This window comes from Bombina bombina, chromosome 1 (genome assembly GCF_027579735.1).
Source record: "Bombina bombina isolate aBomBom1 chromosome 1, aBomBom1.pri, whole genome shotgun sequence".
Lineage (NCBI taxonomy): Eukaryota > Metazoa > Chordata > Amphibia > Anura > Bombinatoridae > Bombina > Bombina bombina.
The window spans coordinates 342,130,723-342,152,345 of record NC_069499.1 but is presented as its reverse complement, the minus strand read 5'-3'; the positions used below and the strand labels follow the sequence as shown (position 1 = coordinate 342,152,345).

General features: G+C 39.3%; 1 protein-coding gene across 3 annotated transcripts in view; it reads left to right on the top strand.

The window, feature by feature from the left end:
- The window catches only part of LOC128645279 (sterol 26-hydroxylase, mitochondrial), a 199,369-nt gene that overhangs the window by 65,813 nt on the left and 111,933 nt on the right, over positions 1-21,623 (top strand). For all 3 annotated transcript variants that reach the window (XM_053698138.1, XM_053698140.1, XM_053698137.1), the window contains exon 3: positions 22-221. In XM_053698138.1, coding sequence (XP_053554113.1) covers positions 22-221 — 200 coding nt within the window. The remainder of the gene's footprint in view (positions 1-21; positions 222-21,623) is intronic.

Below are 21,623 nucleotides of genomic sequence, written 5' to 3'. Positions count from 1 at the left end.
ATTTCTTATCATTCTGCATAGGGAGGGCCATCGCTGGCACATTCTACGTACTGTGCTGAACCAAAAGATGCTGAAGCCATCAGAAGCTGTGCTTTATACAGATTCTTTTAATGAGGTTATTTCTGACCTGATTACAAAGATAAAGGAATTTAGAGCAGAGAGTTCATCAGGGAAGACTGTGGAGGATCTTGCCAACCTGCTGTACAAATTTTCCTTTGAAAGTAAGTACATCTAATCTTATGTTAGTGGTATCTAAGCAAATAACTTATAAAATAATCAATTTTAATAAAACAAGATTGAATTATACAACTTAATAGCTCCAACTATAGAACACAGCTACCATAACACCTGCCGTATTATATTGCATATACGGAGGGACTTTGCGGAATAGCGGTAGGAGCAAAGAAGAATTCTTTTGAATTAACTTAGAAAGTGTGCACACTCACGAACATCGAGCTGGTCCCTATTGGTCCATGGGGCTCATGTGACCAAGGCTCTGAATTTGGAAACAGAATTCTAACGGCTAGAGATGCCACAACAAAGAAAAGGACAACAAAAAAAAACATTTCAATATACAATAAGGTACAGTGTTACACAGGATGTTTTATAAGGTGAAGTAAAATCACTGACACCTCTGAATGACCGTAGAAGTGAACGGAACTGTTTACATTTGCAACACACTTGGTGTTTACATTTGCAACAAACTTGGCGTTTGTATCTGATCTACTGGCTACAAAATTACTGTTAGCTAAAAAACTAGTTGTCTTAAAATAGAAACTGAGCAATAATATATATGTGTAAGGCGCAATATTGACATCTGTATTAATGGCCAAAATTATGTAACAACTTTCATATATTGTCCACTGAAAAATATCAAACTGGGTATTTTATCTTTTTTTAACGATTTTTGACACCGGTGTCATTTTTTAAGGAACTAATAGTTAAAGTCCAAGCGTTCACACACTTTTTTATCTTCTTTACAAGAATACACTGCATTGAGTAGGTTGAAGAAATTGAACCATTTAAATTGTCTTTTAATACATGTTAAATAAATATATATATATAATCTGTATACGTTGTCCATTTGTGATTTTATATATCCAAAATTATTTTAAGGGCTTTTAGTTTATCCTATAACAAGAGAATATAATAAGTGTAGAATCACCATTAGAACGTTCTCTGCTTTATTCATCACAATTATTTCACAATAACATTTGCACTAAAATTAGATAAAGAGATTAGACAATTCATATCAATACCAAAACCACAGATTCTTTCTCTAAACATAGAATTTAAGAAAAAACAGATTGCCTGTGGCGCCCCCTACATAACCTTCACTTCATAAGATTGAATTATACACTGATTATTTATTTTATTTACTTGTTTCTGCTGTTAAAAAATTTACTTGTTCTAGAATTGGCAGAAAACAAACAAACTGTAACCTATGAATACTTTAAAATCCTGCACATCAATTACATTATCTAATCTCCCTTGATTGTAGCCAATCAGGTCTAACTTTAAATAGGTTTGTGCAGTGTTCAAAAGAGTTGCCTTGCAGATAGCAGAGCAGACAAAACAAGCATTATTAAAGAGATATGAAACCCTACATTTTTCTCTCATGATTCAGTTAGAGCATACAGTTTTAAACTTTCTAATTTACTTCTATAATCAAATTTTCTTTGTTCTTTTGGTATCTTTTGTTGACAAGCAGGGACTTAAGCTCAGGAGCGTGCATGTGTTCGGAGCATTATATCGCAGCATTTTTGCAACCATTTTCAAGCACTATTTCCTGCCAGGTAGAGCTCAGACACCTACCTAGGTATCTCTTCAACAAAGTATACAATGGGAACAAAGACAATTTGATAATAGAAGTAAATTTGAAAGAAAAAAAAATCAAATTGTATGCTATGTCTGAATCACAAAAGAAAATGTTGGGGTTTCATATCCCTTTAAAGTAAATTTGAAAGAAAAAAAAATCAAATTGTATGCTATGTCTGAATCACAAAAGAAAATGTTGGGGTTTCATATCCCTTTAAGGTAGAGAGATCAAGGTTATTTGTTTAGTGGAGAGTGTTTCTCTTCACATTTCTCTTCGTCTTTCAGAAGGTTTTGGAGTTGGACCAATATATCTGTTTGCTCAATGACCATTTTTGGTCCTTTTCTCTGTTTGATTGAATGGTTGCATTGGGCTGATGTTCATCCTCCTTTGTTATTAGTTGTTTCTTAGAGGGCATATTCATTTCAGTGTTTGTGAAGATTATTTGAAGATTAGCCTCTCTACCTTAAAGGGATATGAAACCCCAACATTTTCTTTTGTGATTCAGACATAGCATACAATTTGATTTTTTTTTCTTTCAAATTTACTTTAAAGGGATATGAAACCCCAACATTTTCTTTTGTGATTCAGACATAGCATACAATTTGATTTTTTTTTCTTTCAAATTTAGTTCTATTATCAAATTGTCTTTGTTCCCATTGTATACTTTGTTGACCAGAATTCTCTTGCAGGGAACAAAGTAAAGGGGCAAATCAGCAGCAATGCAGAGAAGCTGGAGATAAGGATTAGAGCTGGCTGCTGAAAGCAGAAGAGGTTTGAGCACAGGCTGAAATGCGAAAAACCGAGTAATAAATACAGAGTAATAAATCAAAACTAAAAAAATCTGATGAAATTAACAAGAATTATAAATTATCCTAATGCACTGATTTACACAATATGGGTCAGATTACAAGTGGTCCCAAGAAGCAGATTCATGCCTCAGGAAAATACAGGACAATTCCAACGAACACAGTCTCCGAGAAGAAGTTATTGTATAAAACAAAAGCTCAAATAATCTTCACAAACACTGAAATGAATATGCCCTCTAAGAAACAACTAATAACAAAGGAGGATGAACATCAGCCCAATGCAACCATTCAATCAAACAGAGAAAAGGACCAAAAATGGTCATTGAGCAAACAGATATATTGGTCCAACTCCAAAACCTTCTGAAAGACGAAGAGAAATGTGAAGAGAAACACTCTCCACTAAACAAATAACCTTGATCAAGAGAACAAGAACTAAAAGAAAAAACAGATCAGCCGACCTAAAAGGAGATAAACATACTGTAAAAGAACCATCTCTCAACCGGTCAATCTCCAGGTAGTTAACTGCAAGGTATCAAGATCCTAATAAAAGAAAGGACCCTGAGATAACAAATCCCACAAAGAGGCTGTCGCCAAGGAGGAGCAGAAGACATTTTCATCAAATCAGCAAACCAAAGCCTGCGCCTCCATGCAGGAGCAATTAGAATAGCAGGAACACATTTCTGTTTAATCCGAGCCACCACTCATTCAAGAAGAACAATAGGAGGGAACAGGTAGACCAAGTTGATATAGGTTACAGATGTGACGTTTCCTGAATGGAACTGAATAAATCAAGAGTAAGGCAAATTAGGCAATCTAAAAGCGCATTATAAATAGCCCTTAACTCCAGAATATTGATAGGGAGAGACATTTTCATTTGATCCCAAGAGCCTTGTGTGTCATCCTCCAACCTTACCTGACTCTGTCAATAAAAGTCTGAAGCACCTTGAGGGAGGTGATTGGATATCGTCAAGCTACGACATACCTTGCTGTGAACCACACCTATCATTTTTATTGCTGGTCCTGTCCACAATACCTACCAACTCTCATGCCTTTTGGAAATTGGAGCAGCTGCATAAGGTAGAAGCTGATATAGTTTGCCTCTCATTCTCTCCTAGGTCTGTTTGGCATCGGATACTCTAAAAGTCTCCTACCTTTTCAAATCCATACTAACTACCTTGTTGCCGATAGTATTTATGTCCAAATCTATTTCCAGCAATACTGAATCTGACGCCAGTCAGCTGCACGCCCCAATAACTGGATAAACCCTCCGGCATCAAGTGAGACAATAGCCAGCTCCGCTCTTATTGAGGTATAGTTTTCATCATGCCAGTTACTCCGGATCGACTTGTGCAAAGAAAGTTTTTCTCAACCTTAAGGTAAAAACTCAAGGATATTAATTTTTCCTCTATGCTGCATATTTTTATTGTAAATAGCATGGGAGATTAACCTTCTATTCACCACTGTGAATTTACAGTTTTTCTACCTCTGGATCACTTGATCTTCCTGCCCTCTAACGTCCAGCTTCCTATTTAAGCTTAACTTGTATTTCAGTTCATAACTGGACTTTAGTACTTCCAGTACTAATCATCTTTTTTTCCTTTTTTTTTTTTTTGTTCTAGAGAGTAGATTTTGTTCAGTAAGTCTACCTCTCTGCTATGTGATTATTTTCTCAAATTCATGTGATTCCTACATTCCTTCACTATATTAATGATGTAAAGTTATTTAGGAGAGATTTAATATTTAGATTACATTCTATACAATTATACACATATTATTATATAAAGAATTTTTTAGTTTTCTTCTAAACTAGTATTAGTGACATTTTGCTTCAAGAGAACCACAAGAAGCGACCCAGCCAGATGGGCTTGCATCCACTGAGATTACAACCCAGGAAGGACAACAAAAAGTCCTAAACTAACTGACGAGGAGGATATCCACCAATGAAGACTCTCCCTCATCCGACCATCCATAAAAACTTTCTGTGACAAGTCTGAATGATCCCTATTCCACTATCAAAGCATGCACAGCTGAAGGGGGTGCAGATAAAACCAAGCAAATGGCACAGCATCAGATGTTGCCATCATTTGAGCTACCACCACCATGCATAGTGCCACTGACGAATGAACATTAGAGAGAAGCCAGGAACATACCTCCTGAAGTGCATCCCTGCATAGATCAGAGAGATAAAGACTCATGCTGATAGCGTCTGTAACTAATCCCGAAGGCAAACCCTCGTAGATGGAACAAGGGAACTCATTTCCAAGTTAATACTCCAACCATGTGCCCAAAGGCAAGAGAAAATCTTTTGAGTGTGGTCCGGGGCCACCCGCAAGGATGGAGTTTGAACCAAAAAATCCAAGGATGGAGCTTGAAGCCACTGCAATCCCCTGTAGATGAAGCCCTGCCAAAAGAGCTCCCAGCACCTTGGTAAGGACTTGAGGGGCTGTAGCTAGACCTACTGGAAGCGCTACAAACTTGATTTAGAACAGCAAAATGCAAGAAACGTAAATAATCCTTGCACTGCAATGCACTGGGATGTGAAGGAAAGCATAATTTAGGAAAATGGTAGAAACAGATTGACCGTCCTCTGCTAGGAGAAGAAAAGATTTTAACAATTTTGTCTTAAAGATCAGAACTTAAACAGACCTGTTTAAATCCTTCAAGTCCAAAATAGGACAGAATCCTCCTTCCTCCTCTGAATCCACATAGAGGATAGAGTAAAAACTGCTTCCCCTCTTAGACTTCGGAACAGAGACTATAGCTCCCATAGGAGGTCTTCAATATGAGGTCTTCCACACAATGAAAGAGAGCCTCCCTGCTGACAGAATCATCCAAAACCCTTGATGACCTAAACAGAGCCTGTAGTCCTGATGGATAATATCCATCACCCATGGGTCCCAGACTGACCGGGCCTAATCCTTCTGATAGAGAGAAAGTCTGTCCCCTACGCGACCTGTTGCCTGATCAGGATCAACTCTCTCCTTATGTCTAACAGACTCAGGTTATCCTCTGAGTCTCCCAGTTCAAAAGCATCACCAGGAGACTCTCTGGGTGCCCTATGAAATACGGACTAATGCGCGTTCGCACACTTCTCCACCAGTTTACTTGATGGACTCTGTCCTATGGAAATCCCACTGTCACCCCTGACTGAGTTGACAGGGTTGTTTAAAGTCTGACCAGCTAAGGCCCTGCTCCTAATAGGTGAAGATAAGAGGTCATACTCAGGAACATGATCCACCGGCTGTGACAGAAACCACAGAGCTTGTCTAGCCAAATTTGTAACACTGGAGATCCTCGCGGTTATAAGAACAATATGCAGGATAGCTTTCCTGATGTAATCGTTAGCTAATCCAAAAAAACTGACCTGGTCCTGGATCTCCTCCAGGGAAATCATCCTAATCCTCTTCGATATTGAATCAGACCAGAATTTTGCAGCTTCCGAGACTGCAGAAATGCCCACTGCCGGATTAAACAAAGCACCAGACTGAAAGGACAGCACCCTGAGATATTCCTCTAAGCCCCCACCGGGGAACAGGACATAGAAACCTTGAACTCCCTGAGTTTAGCTGTAGGGCACATTGTGCTATCTATGGAAGGAACCTCTGTGTGTTCCTCTGGGACAGGAAACAAGCTGTTGAAAGCCTAAGAAGAAACAAATGGACAGCCTATCCCCTCATTTTCCCTAGAAATGATTTAATCAATAATAGATCAAACAGGGAAAACATCCAGGTTTCTCGGCCTAGGACCAGGCCCCGAGTCCATACTAGAAAAAGTTCTTCTCCAGACAATGAAGTCACCTGGATCTTCAGGGTAGACAAGACCCTATCCAGAAGAGTCCGGAACTGCTTCACATCAAACCTAGTCATCCCGTCCACAGAGTCCTCTGACTCACCTGCTACAGGGTTAAAGGAAGCAAAGTCCCTCTCGAAAGCAACTGAAGGATCCCCTTCAGAAGTCCTCCCAGAATTAACAGCTTTAGTGGCTATCGCCACACCTGGCTACCAACCGGAGATACGAATACCATCTCCCCCAAGTTAAAGACTTATACTTGGTCATCACTTAACGCATCTGATACATCCACACATATACGGACCATAAGGTCGTCAACAAGCATTCTCACCCCAGTCAGAGTTGAGTCATTCTCTCCACCAAACCCTTGAGCAACCAAAACCTACCACTAGGACTGTGGGGCAGGTATACAACCCATAGGAGAGGGCTTGGATATCCCAGTGGGATCCACTACAGATGATGAACCTGGAGCCTCAGTCGCAGTCTGACCTTCTGGGCCTCTTGAGTACGATCTCAGAACATATGAGAGACAAAAGGAGCAGAACTGTGTTGGACTCACTGTGATTATAATTGAAGCAGATATCATGAAAAGCACAGAGGGATATTCGGTCCACACACAAAACTGTCCCCTTGATAGTCCCATTCAGGGCGTAATACCACCTTCAGGCCAGCCAAGTTACGATGCCATAGCTCTCTCACACAACTATTGCACAGTGTATCTGAAGGGGAAATGGCACGAAAGAACGTCATTCAGGATGAAGGGCGATGTTGCCGCCCACCACTAAGGCCTGTTTTAGAATGAAGACTTTGGTTTGAAGTAACTAGAAGATCGTAAGAAACGATATGTACAAGATTTATTTATTTATAAAATATTTTACCAGGAAGGATACATTGAGATTTCTCTCGTTTTCAAGTATGTCCTGGGATCACAAAACATTGCATTGATACAATAGGGTACAATAAAATACAAAAACAATAATAATACACAATATATGCAAACATTTAACATAGAGCAGGTACGAAATATTTAATCAACCATGACAGGAGCATTCTGTTTTGAGATATGGATAGAGGGATCTCTTAAAGGATTTTAGGCTTGGGGAAGTTTTTAAAGTGTGAGGGAGGTCATTCCATAATTGTGGCGCTCTGTAGGAAAAGGAGGATCGATCTGCTTTCTTTTTGTATTGAGGCAAGCTAAATAATGTGCTGTTATTGGATCGGAGGTTATAGGAGGTGGGAATAGCAGGGGAGAGCATTCTGCTCAGGTAGGGTGGGAGCTTCCCAGAAAGGCTCTTAAAGACAAGGCAGGAAAGATGGAGGGTGCGTCTGGATTCCAGCGACAGCCAGTTTAGTTCTTTTAGCATGTCACAATGGTGGGTCCTGTAGTTACATTGTAGCACAAAGCGGCAGAACGAGTTATATAACATATTTAGTTTATTAAAACGAGTTTGCAGAGCAGGTGCATATACTATGTCCCCATAATCAAAGATAGGCATCAGCATTTGCTGTACAATCTTTTCCTTTACTGTAGGGCTGAGGCAAGATTTGTTTCTGTACAGGGCACCTAGTTTTGGATAAAGTTTAGAGGCAAGTTTTTCTATGTGGAGTCCAAAAGATAGATTGGGGTCTAACAACATACCTAAGTATTTAAAAGAGTGGACTGCGGTCAGCGTGCAATTGGATTTTGTTTTGATGCGAAGATGGGAATTTTGTAATTTTTGTATTTTAGGTCCCGTTCCAAAGATCCTTGTGACCGTTTTGTCAATGTTTAGGAAGAGTTTGTTTTTTCGAGATCCACTTTTCTACCTCTGTGAACTGGTCTTGGAGCACTGCTTCAAGCTGCGGCAGATCAGATTTGTTTGCATAGATTACCGTGTCGTCTGCGTACATGTGTACAGTTGAGGATTTGCAGACATTAGGCAAATCGTTTATAAATAATGTGAATAGTAGGGGGCCGAGAATGGAACCTTGGGGAACACCACACGTGACTGGGAGAGGGAGGGAGTCACTGTTAGAGACAGAGACATATTGTGATCGATCCGATACATATGATTTAAACCAGGTTAACGGGCGATCAGCAATACCAGAGTTTTTTAGTTTGAGAAGTAGTATGTCATGGTCCACTGTGTCAAAAGCCTTTGCTTTTAGGTCTCCTTGTTCCATGCCAGTTTGGATGTCGTTGCAAACTTTTAGGAGGGCAGTTGTAGTGGAGTGATTCGGTCTAAAACCTGATTGATCAGGGGTCAGATAGTTAGAAAGTTGATAATACTCGCATAATTGCGTATGGACGCATTTTTCTAAGATTTTTGACAATACAGGGAGCAATGATATAGGACGATAGTTAGAAACCAAGGTTAACTCCCCACTTTTATGAATAGGCACTACTCTTGCAGTTTTCCAGAGTTTGGGTATGTATCCAGACACCAAGGATTCGTTAATTAGGGTTGTGACAGGCTTAACAATTGCCGGCGCACTGAGCTTCAACAGCATTGCTGGGATTTGATCAGGTCCTGACTGGTTTTTCATTTTTAGATTATTGAGGTGTTTCTTAATGACATTGAAGGGTACAGGTCTAAAATTGAACTTTTCTATATTGGGTCTTGGCTGTTTTAGTGGGGCCTGATCCACATTTGTAGCTTCAGGATGCGTGCCATTTATTAGTTTGTCAACCAGGGTGGTGGAGCATCCGACAAAATAATTGTTAAAGGCATTTGCTACTTCTAAGGGGAGTTGCAGGTTTTGGTTATCCACATTGACAGTGGAGGGTTGGGAGTGGATTGGTGGATTTTGTAAGTTATTTATGAGTTTCCAAAACTTTCTAGGGTTAGATATATTATTGTGCAGATTTTCACAGAAATATTGTGCCTTAGCCAATTTTGTTTGTTTAGTACATATATTTCGCCATTGTCTATATACACAGTGATCATTCATAGAGCCAGTATGCTTGAACTTTGACCACAATGAATCCCGAAATTGGTACATTTGAGTGAGGTCAGCTGTGATCCAATTCAAGGGTGCTCCTTTTACTCTCACCTTACGCAGCGGTGCATGTAAATTCCAAACTTGTAGGAGTTCAGACTGAAAGAATTCAACTGCAGAGTCTAGATCTGGGATTAAGTTTAATCTGTGCCAGGGGAGGTTCTTGATGTCATTTAGAAATGATTGAAGATTACATTTTGAATAGAGACCCATTCTGAACCTTCTTAACTCCCGACCCCAGGCGACATCGGGTTTATTCCAGAAAGTATGTCGGTAGGCCCAGGATGACCATGCTACCAACCATGAGTGCTGCTCCGGTAAGTTTTAGACGTATCCAGTGTATCTGCCCTCAAATAGATCTTCTCACAGGGACTTTAGGAAGGTGACGCCTTTTGCAAAAGCTCTGGTGAAATGGCTGTCAGGCGTGTGGGGCTGCTGAGAATCACAAGAATACACAGTGACCAATCTGGGAAAATTATTTAACCTGGAGGTTTCTACCATTGACAAAAGGCATCACCTTCCTAAAGTCCCTGTGAGAAGATCTATTTGAGGGCAGATACACTGGATACATCTAAAACTTATCTCATAACGATTGAGGTAGTTTTAAGTAAGTGGACACCCAAAAGGGGATTAAACAAGCGGCCTGACACATTTCAACCTGAAGGAGAACTGTTGAAATTCATCTGTGTTTTCTTTCCAACCATATATCTACATTATTATGATAATTTTGTGAAATTTCCCCACATATGCATATACCTTTTGTATAACATAAGGTTCTGAACTTATTATAATAACCAGCGCTTTCTATACTCTTGTATGTGATATTAGTGTTAAAAGAGATTTTGAGGAGAATCTCTTTGATTTTAGAATTTAGCAGCAGGTGATATAAGTGGTTTAGCATCAGCTCTTTATCACATATTGAGATTAAGTGTTTAATACTAATATTGGGAGCGCTCTTATATCTTGGGGTTTTCCTTTGGTGTACACCAGGATTACTACTTGTATTTATATTTATATATTTATATATATATATATATATATATATATATATATATATATATATTAAAGATTGGAGTAGCCGTGTTAGTCCAGTAGATAGATGCTCAAAAAACAAAGTATTGCAGTATGCAGTGATACCTTTTTTATTGGACTAACATAATATTTAAAAGACAAGCTTTCGAGAGTTTTCCTCTCTTCCTCAGGTCTAAAGCAATACTGATCATTCTGATATAGATACACATCACATACAACAAATGGAAGGGAGGGGGGTGAGAGGGGGGTCATAAAAGCAGAGAATGTGTCTGAAGGAGAAAATAGCTGAGAATAGCCAGAAAGAATAAATAAACAGAGGAGAGTAAATAGGCCAGATGAGAGGAAAAACAAAAGGAAAAAGAAACCAATATAGGACAATAAGATGAGAGATTATATAAAGTTATGGTAGTGTGTGAGAAAGCCAGAGTCTACATTAAGTCCTTCGTTTCTGGTATTGAAATGTGTGATCATTTTCATCTCAAACGTCTTTTGTTCATGAGAGTCTTTGAAATTCCCTTTAAGAATTTTAATCCTGAGGTTAAGGATGGAGTGACCAGTCTGGGTGAAGTGATGACCAACAGGGGTACAATATTCATTTTCCTTGTGGTTTTTGATCGAGTGTCTGTGTACATTCATTCTGAGATGCAGCTTTAGGCCAGTTTCTCCAATGTAGCAACCTCTGTCACACACTGTACACTGTATCATGTACACATTAGCAGATGAGCACGAATAGGATCCTTTAATATTGTATGAAGCGCTGTTGTGTCTGGCTGTGTTGCTGTCACATATATGTTGACACAGTTTGCAGAGTGATTTGTTGCATCGTGCAGTGCCATTCTGTGTAAGCTTCTGTTCTGTGGTTAATTTGCTGCGGACCAATCTCTGTCTCAGGTTAGGCGGTTGTTTGAATGCTAGTATGGGGGGTTAAGGAAATATTTTTTTGAGTGTGGGGGTCCTCTGAAATTAGTGGTTGTAGTTCTTTAATAATTTTGCGCACTCCTTCCAGAGTAGGGTTGTAAGTGACTACTAGAGGGGTTCTTGTTTTGTTTTCATTTTCTTTGCATTGTAGGAGTCTTTCCCGTGGTGTTTTTAGGGCAGATTTGATTTTTGATTTTTTTAGACCTGTCTTCAGTCCGACCCTCCTACAGACGCCTGCCTGGGTGCAATGATAGAATGCTATGGTTCAAGAAAAAGATTGCACTCACAGGTCTTTTCAAACAAAGTAAAATCACTTTTAATGTAACGTTTTCGGGGACAATATCCCCTTCTGATAAGGGGATATTGCTGATGAAGGGGATATTGTCCCCGAAAACGTTACATTAAAAGTGATTTTACTTTGTTTGAAAAGACCTGTGAGTGCAATCTTTTTCTTGAACTATAAATATAAATATAAATATATATATATATATATATATATATATATATATATATATATATATATATATATATATATATATATATATATATATACACAGTCATGGCCAAAAATATTGTCACCCCTGCATTTTTGTCAGATAATGCACCACTTCAGGTGAGTTTAATAACAAATTACAGAAGCATCACAAAGTTACGCCTAGATTACGAGGTCCCAACGCTACTTTTTAATACCCGCTGGTATTACGAGTCTGACAGGTACAGGTGTACCGCTCACTTTTCTTCCGCGACTCGAGGCTACCGCAAATCCCCTTACGTCAATTGCGTATCCTATCTTTTTAATGGGATTTGCCTAACGCCGGTATTACAAGTTCTGGAAGACGTGAGCGGTAGACCCTCTCCTGTCAAGACTCCTACCACATTTAAAAGTCAGTAGTTAAGAGTTTTATGGGCTAACGCTGGAACATAAAACTCTTAACTAAAGTGCTACAAAGTACACTAACACCAATAAATTACCTATTAACCCCTAAACCGAGCCCCCCCCCCACATCGGAAACACTTAAATAAATATATTAACCCCTAATCTGGCGATCGGACATCGCTGCCACTTTAATAAATATATTAACCCCTAAACCGCTGCACTCCCGCCTCGCAAACACTAGTTAAATTTTATTAACCCCTAATCTGCCGTCCCTAACATCGCCGACACCTACTTACATTTATTAACCCCTAATCTGCCACCCCCAACGTTGCCGCTACTATATTAAAGGTATTAACCCCTAAACCTAAGTCTAACCCTAACATCCCCCTAACTTAAATATAATTTAAATTAAATGAAATAAATTTAACATAACTAAATAAATTAATCCTATTTAAAACTAAATACTTACCTATAAAATAAACCCTAAGCTAGCTACAATATAACTAATAGTTACATTGTAGCTGGCTTAGGATTTATATTTATTTTACAGGAAACTTTGTATTTATTTTAACTAGGTACAATAGTTATTAACTATTTAATAACTACCTAGCTAAAATAAGTACAAAATTACCTGTAAAATAAATCCTAACCTAAGTTACAATTACACCTAACACTACACTATCATTAAATATATTACCTAAACTACCTATAATTAACTACAATTAAATTAAATAAACTAAATTATGAAAAAAAAAACACTAAATTACAGAAAAAAAAAGAATTACAAGAATTTTAAACTAATTACACCTAATCTAATCCCCTAATAAAATAAAAAATCCCCCCAAAATAATAAAATTCCCTACCCTATACTAAATTACAAATAGCCCTTAAAAGTGCCTTTTGCGGGGCATTGCCCCAAAGTAATCAGCTCTTTCACCTGTAAAAAAAATACAATACCCCCCCAACATTAAAACCCACCACCCACACACCCAACCCTACTCTAAAACCCACCCAATCCCCCCTTAAAAAACCTAACACTACCCCCCTGAAGATCTCCCTACCTTGAGCCGTCTTTACCCAGCCGGGCACAAGTGGACCTCCAGAGGGGAAGAAGTCTTCATCGGATCCGGGCAGAAGAGGTCCTCCAAGCGGCAGAAGTCTTCATCCAAGCTGCATCTTTTATCTTCATCCATCCGGAGCGGAGCGGGTCCATCTTCAATCCAGCCGACGCAGAGCCACCCTCTTCAAAACACTCCTCCAAATGTATACCAGTTTAATGAAGATGGATCTCAACACTGCCCAGAGTATTTGTAGCTGAGAGGCTTGTCTCCAGAGCACGGATGAACGGAGGTTACATTACCGGGATCTGTCTGTGTGGTGACCGATGTCTGCTACCCTCCTAGTCGCGATCTCAGCTGTAAACTCTAGAGTGATCTGAGGACATGAAGCAGCCAGATACCTGGCGATCCAAAAACGAAAAGCTACAGTAGCGACCCATTTACGACAAGAAGGCCGCCATCTTGCCCGACACCCAAGCTGCGCAGACTTACTCTGGGAATTACAACCTATAGATCCCCATGTTCCCACACTGATTCATACCAAGCTAGCGCATAACCAGTACCTGCTATACCTCTATAATGGAGCATATCATTTTCCTCCTGAATGATTTGTCCATTCGCTTGGATCGGCACCATGCGATTTGCAGGGATGTGCTGCGGCCTGGAAGCCATGTGTCTTTGGATGCCTTTCCTTTTGAAACTTCACACGCTCTTCAACAGGCACATGGGCTCGAGCCTGACAATGGCGAAACTTACAAAGCGGAGGAGGAGATGGTCGCAGAGCTATATCAGTCTGTCTGCATTGCGGAGGTGCCAATCGGTACGGAAGCAGCTTCAATATCAGCGGACATGCATTTTTCAGATCAAAAGAATAGCACATCTGGACTATCTACGCTACCCCAGAACATCTATGTACCCAATTTTCTGATTGAAGAAATCTCGGGTTTCGGTTGGGTGGTGGCCCCTGTGGACATATCTTTTTCAAAATGGGGTTTGGGTTACACTGCTCCCTTGCTCACACAGAGGATCTCTACATTCATGGCCAGGTCTGGAGTAGGGTAAAGTGACATGGCATTCTACTATGGATGGGACACCCTAACACTTAATGGTTTGAAGCACTTTCCCAGTCCGACTTGAACCTTTCTCCTTAACAGGTCACTTAGCTATGGATATTTAGGCCTTTAATGATAACACTGTTGTTTGATGTCTGGGACTCTGATTTGTTTATAGGATATGACTTGTTTGTCTTAGCCCTGTATTAGGATATATTGGTGGTTTCACAAGAGCCATTATTGTATCAGTTGACTTGTTAACTTGTCTTTGTGTATGTTAAGAGCCAATTGATCTATAGTGTTATGTATTTAGTAACATTTTTTTTTCCACATCTAGACTAATATAAGAGCAATCCACTAGTACCAACCCAGAGAGATTATACACAATGACACTCAGCAGGTACATGTAGATGATTGGCACCACTACTAAATAGAGTGATACTCTTCGCTCATTATATGATTGGAGGAGACTTTAATAAGTGTGAAAGATAATCAATCCCTAACAGACATCCTACTATAATTAACATAAGAACCAATTCCTATAAGCAAAATATTTACAACCTAGCCCAATGTGGTTATTGGAGATATTACTGTAGACTCAGTTAGCCATTACTAAATAAGTCTGTTCCTTCAGAGCACTGTTGCTGAGGTATATTAATCCTGTATAGATCTGCTAACATTTATCATTCTCCGGTTGCTCTGTGCTAGTTGGGGACGAGCGTGTGATGCTCTGTCGGCGGCCAGGGTTGGAGTGTCGCTTGCGTAATCTGGAGCACAGAATACTGAACTCTACCATATACTTCCCCCTCCACAATATATGGTCTGCCTCAGCTTCTGATTTACAACACATTCTATATTTATCCTCTGCATACATAGACTACTTCACGAGCTAATAATAGGGCAACTTGGACCATAATAATATTACCTTTTTCTGGGTTTCACACGAGTGTCTTACTAACTGCTTGTCTTGTACCTCCTTATGCATGATACAAACTTTAAATGGGGTATTATATCTTTAGCTAACTCCATGTTCCATTTCTCTAGCATATGCTGAAAGATTAGGAGACGAGGTATACGCACACAAGGTTATAGCACTATGGTAGCTCAATTTATTATTTTATTATATAAATTTAACTGTTAACCTATGTTTTACTAACCATTGTTATTCAGTTTGGTTTCATCATTAGAATATGATTTTATTGAGGTAGGGAAACTATACTTATCTACATACGTCACTATTTTTATCATATTTTATATCTCAGCATTGTTTGTAAACCCGTAGCTACTTACTTTGTCACGTATCAAAATTTATTGTTCAACTTTCCTACCCCTATGGCACCTCCTCTAGTTAAAAAGCTCCGTCCCTCCTTGCCCCTTTCCCTTCCCCCCAACACTAAGCGGCTCTCGCCCGCTGATTACCCACTATATCTAGACCCACTAGGGTCTTAGATGTGACTACCATACATCACTAGTTACCTAAACCACTTGGCCCATAAGAGGCCAGCTAAGTAGTTACTCATTTGAGCTTGTAAATTCATAAAATAGAGGTTTCAGAAGTTCTTACAAGGTTAACCATCTTATTTTGTTCTCTTATCACTGTAACATATGGAATGGAAATGTTCTCATCATTGTTTTAAGAAAATGTACCGCATTTTGTTCTGTTATTTCGCCTTGAAAAACCTCAATAAAAGATTATTAAAAACAAACAAAAAAAAACGCACCTCAAAATAAAAAACCCTAATCTATAATAAACTACCAAGGGCCCTTAAAGTGAAAGTAAAGTTTTTCTAAGTGCAATGCATCTTATAACATATAATCTGACCAACATCCTAGTCGCTAACTTTGTTTTTTGAATAACACCATTGCTTTCAAGTAAATCTTATATTTATTCATACCCTATTTTCTCCGCTTCCTCCTCCCCCTTGCATTCTTCCTGCTTTGTCTCTCTAAATGATTTATGCGCTCCTCCTGAGTGCGCGTTCTCGATGTTTGGAACTATGCGCATGCGCAATTCTGCCATCTACACTCCGATACAGTATATCAATGTATAACTTTATAAGTATGTAAATATTTTTTAAGAGTGTGTATATATATATCAATTGCATTTTATTATATCTAAACTTACTTTGAAAAAGGGATTGCAGAAAGAAGAATGTTTTGGTCCGATGCCGATCGATTGTTCAAAGTGCGCATGCGGGAGTTGTGAACGCGCAGATCCAGAGTACTAGAGATTAATCTCTAACGCATGCGCAATACAGGAAGTGGGAGTCATCAATTCCTATGTAGACGCCAGTGGGGGACCCAATCCGTTAGATACGGATGAGAACGTCACTACTAACCGAAAAAAAAATTTTATGCGGGTGGAGGAAGGAGGTTATTAGACGGGATAATAAATAACTAAATTACTGCATTAAAAAAGGTATTTAAAAAAAAACGATGAATGAAACTATACTTTATTTTTGATGTTATTTGCATTGGTAGCGAACTGTCAGTTTAACTTTACTTACACTTTAAGAAATCTTCTCTTTTTCTAAAAAAGAAAAACAAACACCCCCTAACAGTATACAAACCCCCACCCCCCAAACCCACACAATAAAAATAAAGTTAAACCTAATATACCCATTTCCCTGAAAAGGGCATTTGTATGGGCATTGTCCTTAAAAAGGCATTCAGCTCTTTTGCTGCCCATTAAAAATAAAAAATGGCTATTCTAAAAAAAAGAAAACACCCCAAAAAGAAAAAAAAATTACACATACACACATTCAAAATAATAAAAATTATTCTATTACCCGTTTTAAAAAAAACATCCCAAAATAAAAGAACCTTAATCTATAATAAGCTACCAATAAGAAAAGCCCAAACCCTAATCTAAAAAAAAAACACCCAAAACAACCTTAAAAAAAACCTAACACTAACCCCTCTTTAGGTACTCACAGTTGCTGAAGTCCGGCTTGAACGATTTTCATCCCAGCGGCTCCATCTTCATTCAGACGGCTCCATCTTCATCCATCGAGGGACCGGCATCTTCTTCATCCCTGCGGAAGCGGAGCGGTCAATGCGCAGAGGCCAGGCGAAGGTCCAAGGCGGAGGTTCAAGGTGGAGGTCCATCGATCTGACGTGGAGGTCCTCTTCATGCGATCGTCCAGCCCACACTGAGGATTCAAATGCAAGGTACTCCTTTTATACTGGGGGTACTGTTGCATTCCTATTCGCTGAAAATTTTTAATCAGCCAATAGAAATTAATGCTGCTAAAATTCTATTGGCTGTTCAAATCAGCCAATAGGATTTAAGCAGCTCTCATTCCTATTGGCTGATAGCTATACTGACAAGACTCGTAATGGCTGCGTTGCTGTTTTAACGCTGAAATGGCCATTTTTTTCAGCATTAAAACACGAACGCAAAACTCGTAATCTAGGTGAATGTCAATAGTCAAGAAATATCTTCCTATTGTATATGGAGATAGAGTTCTCAAAAGAACAATAGAAGATGGATGCAGATTTAAATACATATTTCTATATTTTCTGCATTTTTGTCAGATAATGCACCACTTCATAAAGAAAATTGTTGCAATTACAAATGTTTAGGCATTCTCCTGTTTATTTATTTTGTTTGTATTGGTATGACACAAAACAGTGGAGAAAAAAAGGCAAATCTGACACATTCCACGCAAAACTCCAAAAATGGTCTGGACACAATTATTGGCACCTTCTCAAAATTGTAAGAAATAATTGCTTTCCAAGTTTGTGATGCTCCTGTAATTTGTAATTAAACTTACCTGTATCAATTAACAGGTGCTGACAATATAGAAATCACACCGGCAACCAGTTAAAATGGAGAACAATTGACTCAATCTTTCTGTTGTGTGTCTCTGTGTGCCACACTGAGCATGGAGAAGAGAAAGAGCAGCAAAGAATTGTCTGATGATTTGAGAACAATTAATTAAGTTAATTGATACAGGTGAGTTTAATAACAAATTACAGGAATATCACAAACTTAGAATGCAATTATTTATTTGCATACGAAGAGAGAAGCTCTCTACCGGGAATGAACAACAGCTCATCAGCTAGTTCTATGGCGATTTACCACCCAGGAGCAGCCTCTTTTAGCCCTATTTGCTTTTCACAGAGGAAAACTTTCCTATAGTGTATCAGTCTGATCAAGCCAAGTAAGGTCAGTACAGCCCTGAAATAACAGGCAATTCTCCTCTGAACAAGGAACATGACAACCCCAGATGATCATTTCGGCCTCGTCAGTGAGGTGCAGCCACATTCCTCTAAGCACACTGGGCAAGGAGTCCACGTCTGGTTTCCCCCATCACCCATAGGGAGATCTCTCTAGGGTCATATTAATTTGCATACGAAGAGAGAATCGCTCTACCGGGAATGAACAGCTCATCAACTAGTTCTATGGCGATTTACCACCCAGGAGCAGCCTCTTTTAGACCAATGTGCTTTTCACAAAGGAAAACTTTCCTGTAGTATATCAGTCTGATCCGCCAAGTAAGGTCAGTCCAGCCCCGAAATACCAGGCAAAATCACCTCTGAACAAGGAGCATGACAACCCCAGACGATCTTTTCTGCCTCCTATGGGCCTCGTCAGTGAGGTGCAACCACTTTCCTCTAAGCACATATATATACTGTGTATATATATATGTGTGTGTGTGTGAACAGCACAAACACAGTTAAACACTTTATTAAATATAAATATTGCATAAATATGATTTTACATGTTTTCAGCTACTTGACTGCAAAGGGCTACAATGTACACACACACATACATAAATACAGTACATCTGTACACACATATACATGTATGTGTGTGTGTATGTGTATATATATATATATATATATTAATATTTTCAACAGAGTGAACTCCAGAACATGATCCGCAATAGCCTTGGGTGCTATTCAAATCCAGTATAAGCAAGCAAACATGAAGCACTCCAAAGGTCTTGTATATATTTCACTTTATTGTAACAATAAAGTGAAATATATACAAGACCTTTGGAGTGCTTCATGTTTGCTTGCTTATTTATATATATATATATATATATATATATATATATATATATATATATATATATATATATATATATATATATATATATACATGTAGAAGGTGTAGTAGCACTCCAGCTTCAAATAGCTCCGTTTAGCTCTCCTTGCCCCGGGTGCACTTCAAGAGTATAGATAAAGCAGCAAAGAGGAAGTCACTCACAGGGTCTTGCAAAAAGATAAAGTATTTATTTTGACGTTTTGGGTGTTACCCCTTTCTCAAAAACAGCACAGTGTGAAACAGTATACTCACCCCCCTTAAATACCCCTGCACAGCAAACAATCAGTGTGGTAAACACCCTGGCACCTGGAAGTAAATCCACGTCACATGACACAAGTTCAAGCCCCGTTGGCATAGCAACCAGACACTCAGTAGTGTAAACCAAGTGAAAGTTAAAAACATAGGCAAAACAGATTGTTAGGAGCAATATATAAATACAAAGATGGGTTTAAACAAAAATGTTAACAACCAAACAAGCAGTAGTATATTATCATGCAGATAGCGTTAATCACCAGGGTGACCGTAATCCCACAGCATAAATACACATAGCCATATACAGCCTCAACCATATCATATCTTAAAGTACAGGTAATGAACTACTGGACAATTTGCGGAGCCCAGGTATAGAACTACCGATAGCGGTCTTCTTAAGTCCCCCCTGTCATTTCATGCAGGTAGAATTAGCGAGGCATAGAGGCAAAACACACAAGCCTGGTTGAACCTGCAATGATAGTCGTTATCACACACTCCATGTCACGGCACATAACCAATGCAGATACCCAAGGGAAGGTATCAGACAACTAAGCAAAGCAAAAAATATGACAACTTAAACAAAGAACACTTCAAAGAACGTAGTACACTTCAAAAAACATAACTAAAGAAAATACCCAAGAGAACATAAACACATAGTTAGAGGCAGTCCCTTATATGGTGTACCTTACTTGATTACATAATGTCCAATAGAACCAAAGGCAGGAACAATCTTGAAAATAGAGAGGTGGTTCATTACAGAGTCTTGTCCCAATAAACAGCAGTGCCAGTCAAGGTGGACATTGAGTCCCTGGGGGGTCATTATCCCAAGATTGAAAATCCATCTTGACTCTTTTTGTAAGAGAATTTTAGCCCTGTCACCCCCCCTACTTAGTGGGGGGATGTGGTCGATAATGATGTATTTAAGGTCGGTTACCTTGTGTCCTGCTTCCACGAAATGCCGTGCCACCGGCTGATCTGATGTACCTTTATCCAATGCTGCACGAATCGCAGACCGGTGGTTAGCCATTCTGGTCCTTAAGTCATCCACCGAACACAATGCAGGAGGTATACAATGAATGTTGTGGTACAGGTGACCCTGTGTCTGATTTTAAACTTTCTGGTAGAATACGGATGGATGAAGAATCTACCTGTAGAGAGACCTCCACAGGTGGTACAACCCAGGCATCTAAAACAACCTTTCTTAGTTTTAAGCCAGGTGTCATTGCTGTAACAGTTCCTGGGGTCAGTTTTTATTAGCTGATCCCTCAGTGAGGTAGCTCTGCGGTACCCAATTCTGGGTGGGGGCATGCATTTGAAAGGTAAGTCTTTATCAGATGATAAGAGTCCCCAGTTTTGCTTAAGGGTATCAGCAATCCCTTCTTTATTCTTTGTATAGGTGGTGGTAAACGTGAGTCTATCCTCAAGTGTGGTAGCATTAGTACCAGCTAGCAGGTCCTTTTGCGCTGTATCCGATACTGCCATTATACTGTTTAAGAGATTGTTGTGGTTGAATCCCCTCCGTCTGAATTTAGTCATCATGTCAACCAGTTGTGCTTCTTTCAGCTCCTCAGTGGTATTATTCCTAGCTACCCTCATGAATTGGGATAGTGGGAGTGCCTTCTTAAGGCTGGGTGGATGGCAACTGGTTGCATGAAGGACGGAATTCTTGTCCGTTGGTTTACTGAAGAGGGTAGTGTTTAACTTATCACCATGCTTGAAAATTCTTATGACAAGGAAGTCTATTGCTTGTTTGTCATATGTAAGCTTGAACTTGACTGTCGGATGTACCTTGTTGAGTTCCTTGAACCAGGCTAGTAGTTGGTCATCTGGATGTGACCAGTCTTTACACAGTCATTCCTCACCAGGAGGGCATAGCAGCCACAATTCAACAACTTCTCAAGTATCCGTATGTTGCCCCCCCCCCCCCCCCCGGATGTCATATGTGAAATGCTGAGACTATGTCTAGAACTCAATTATTTCCGCTT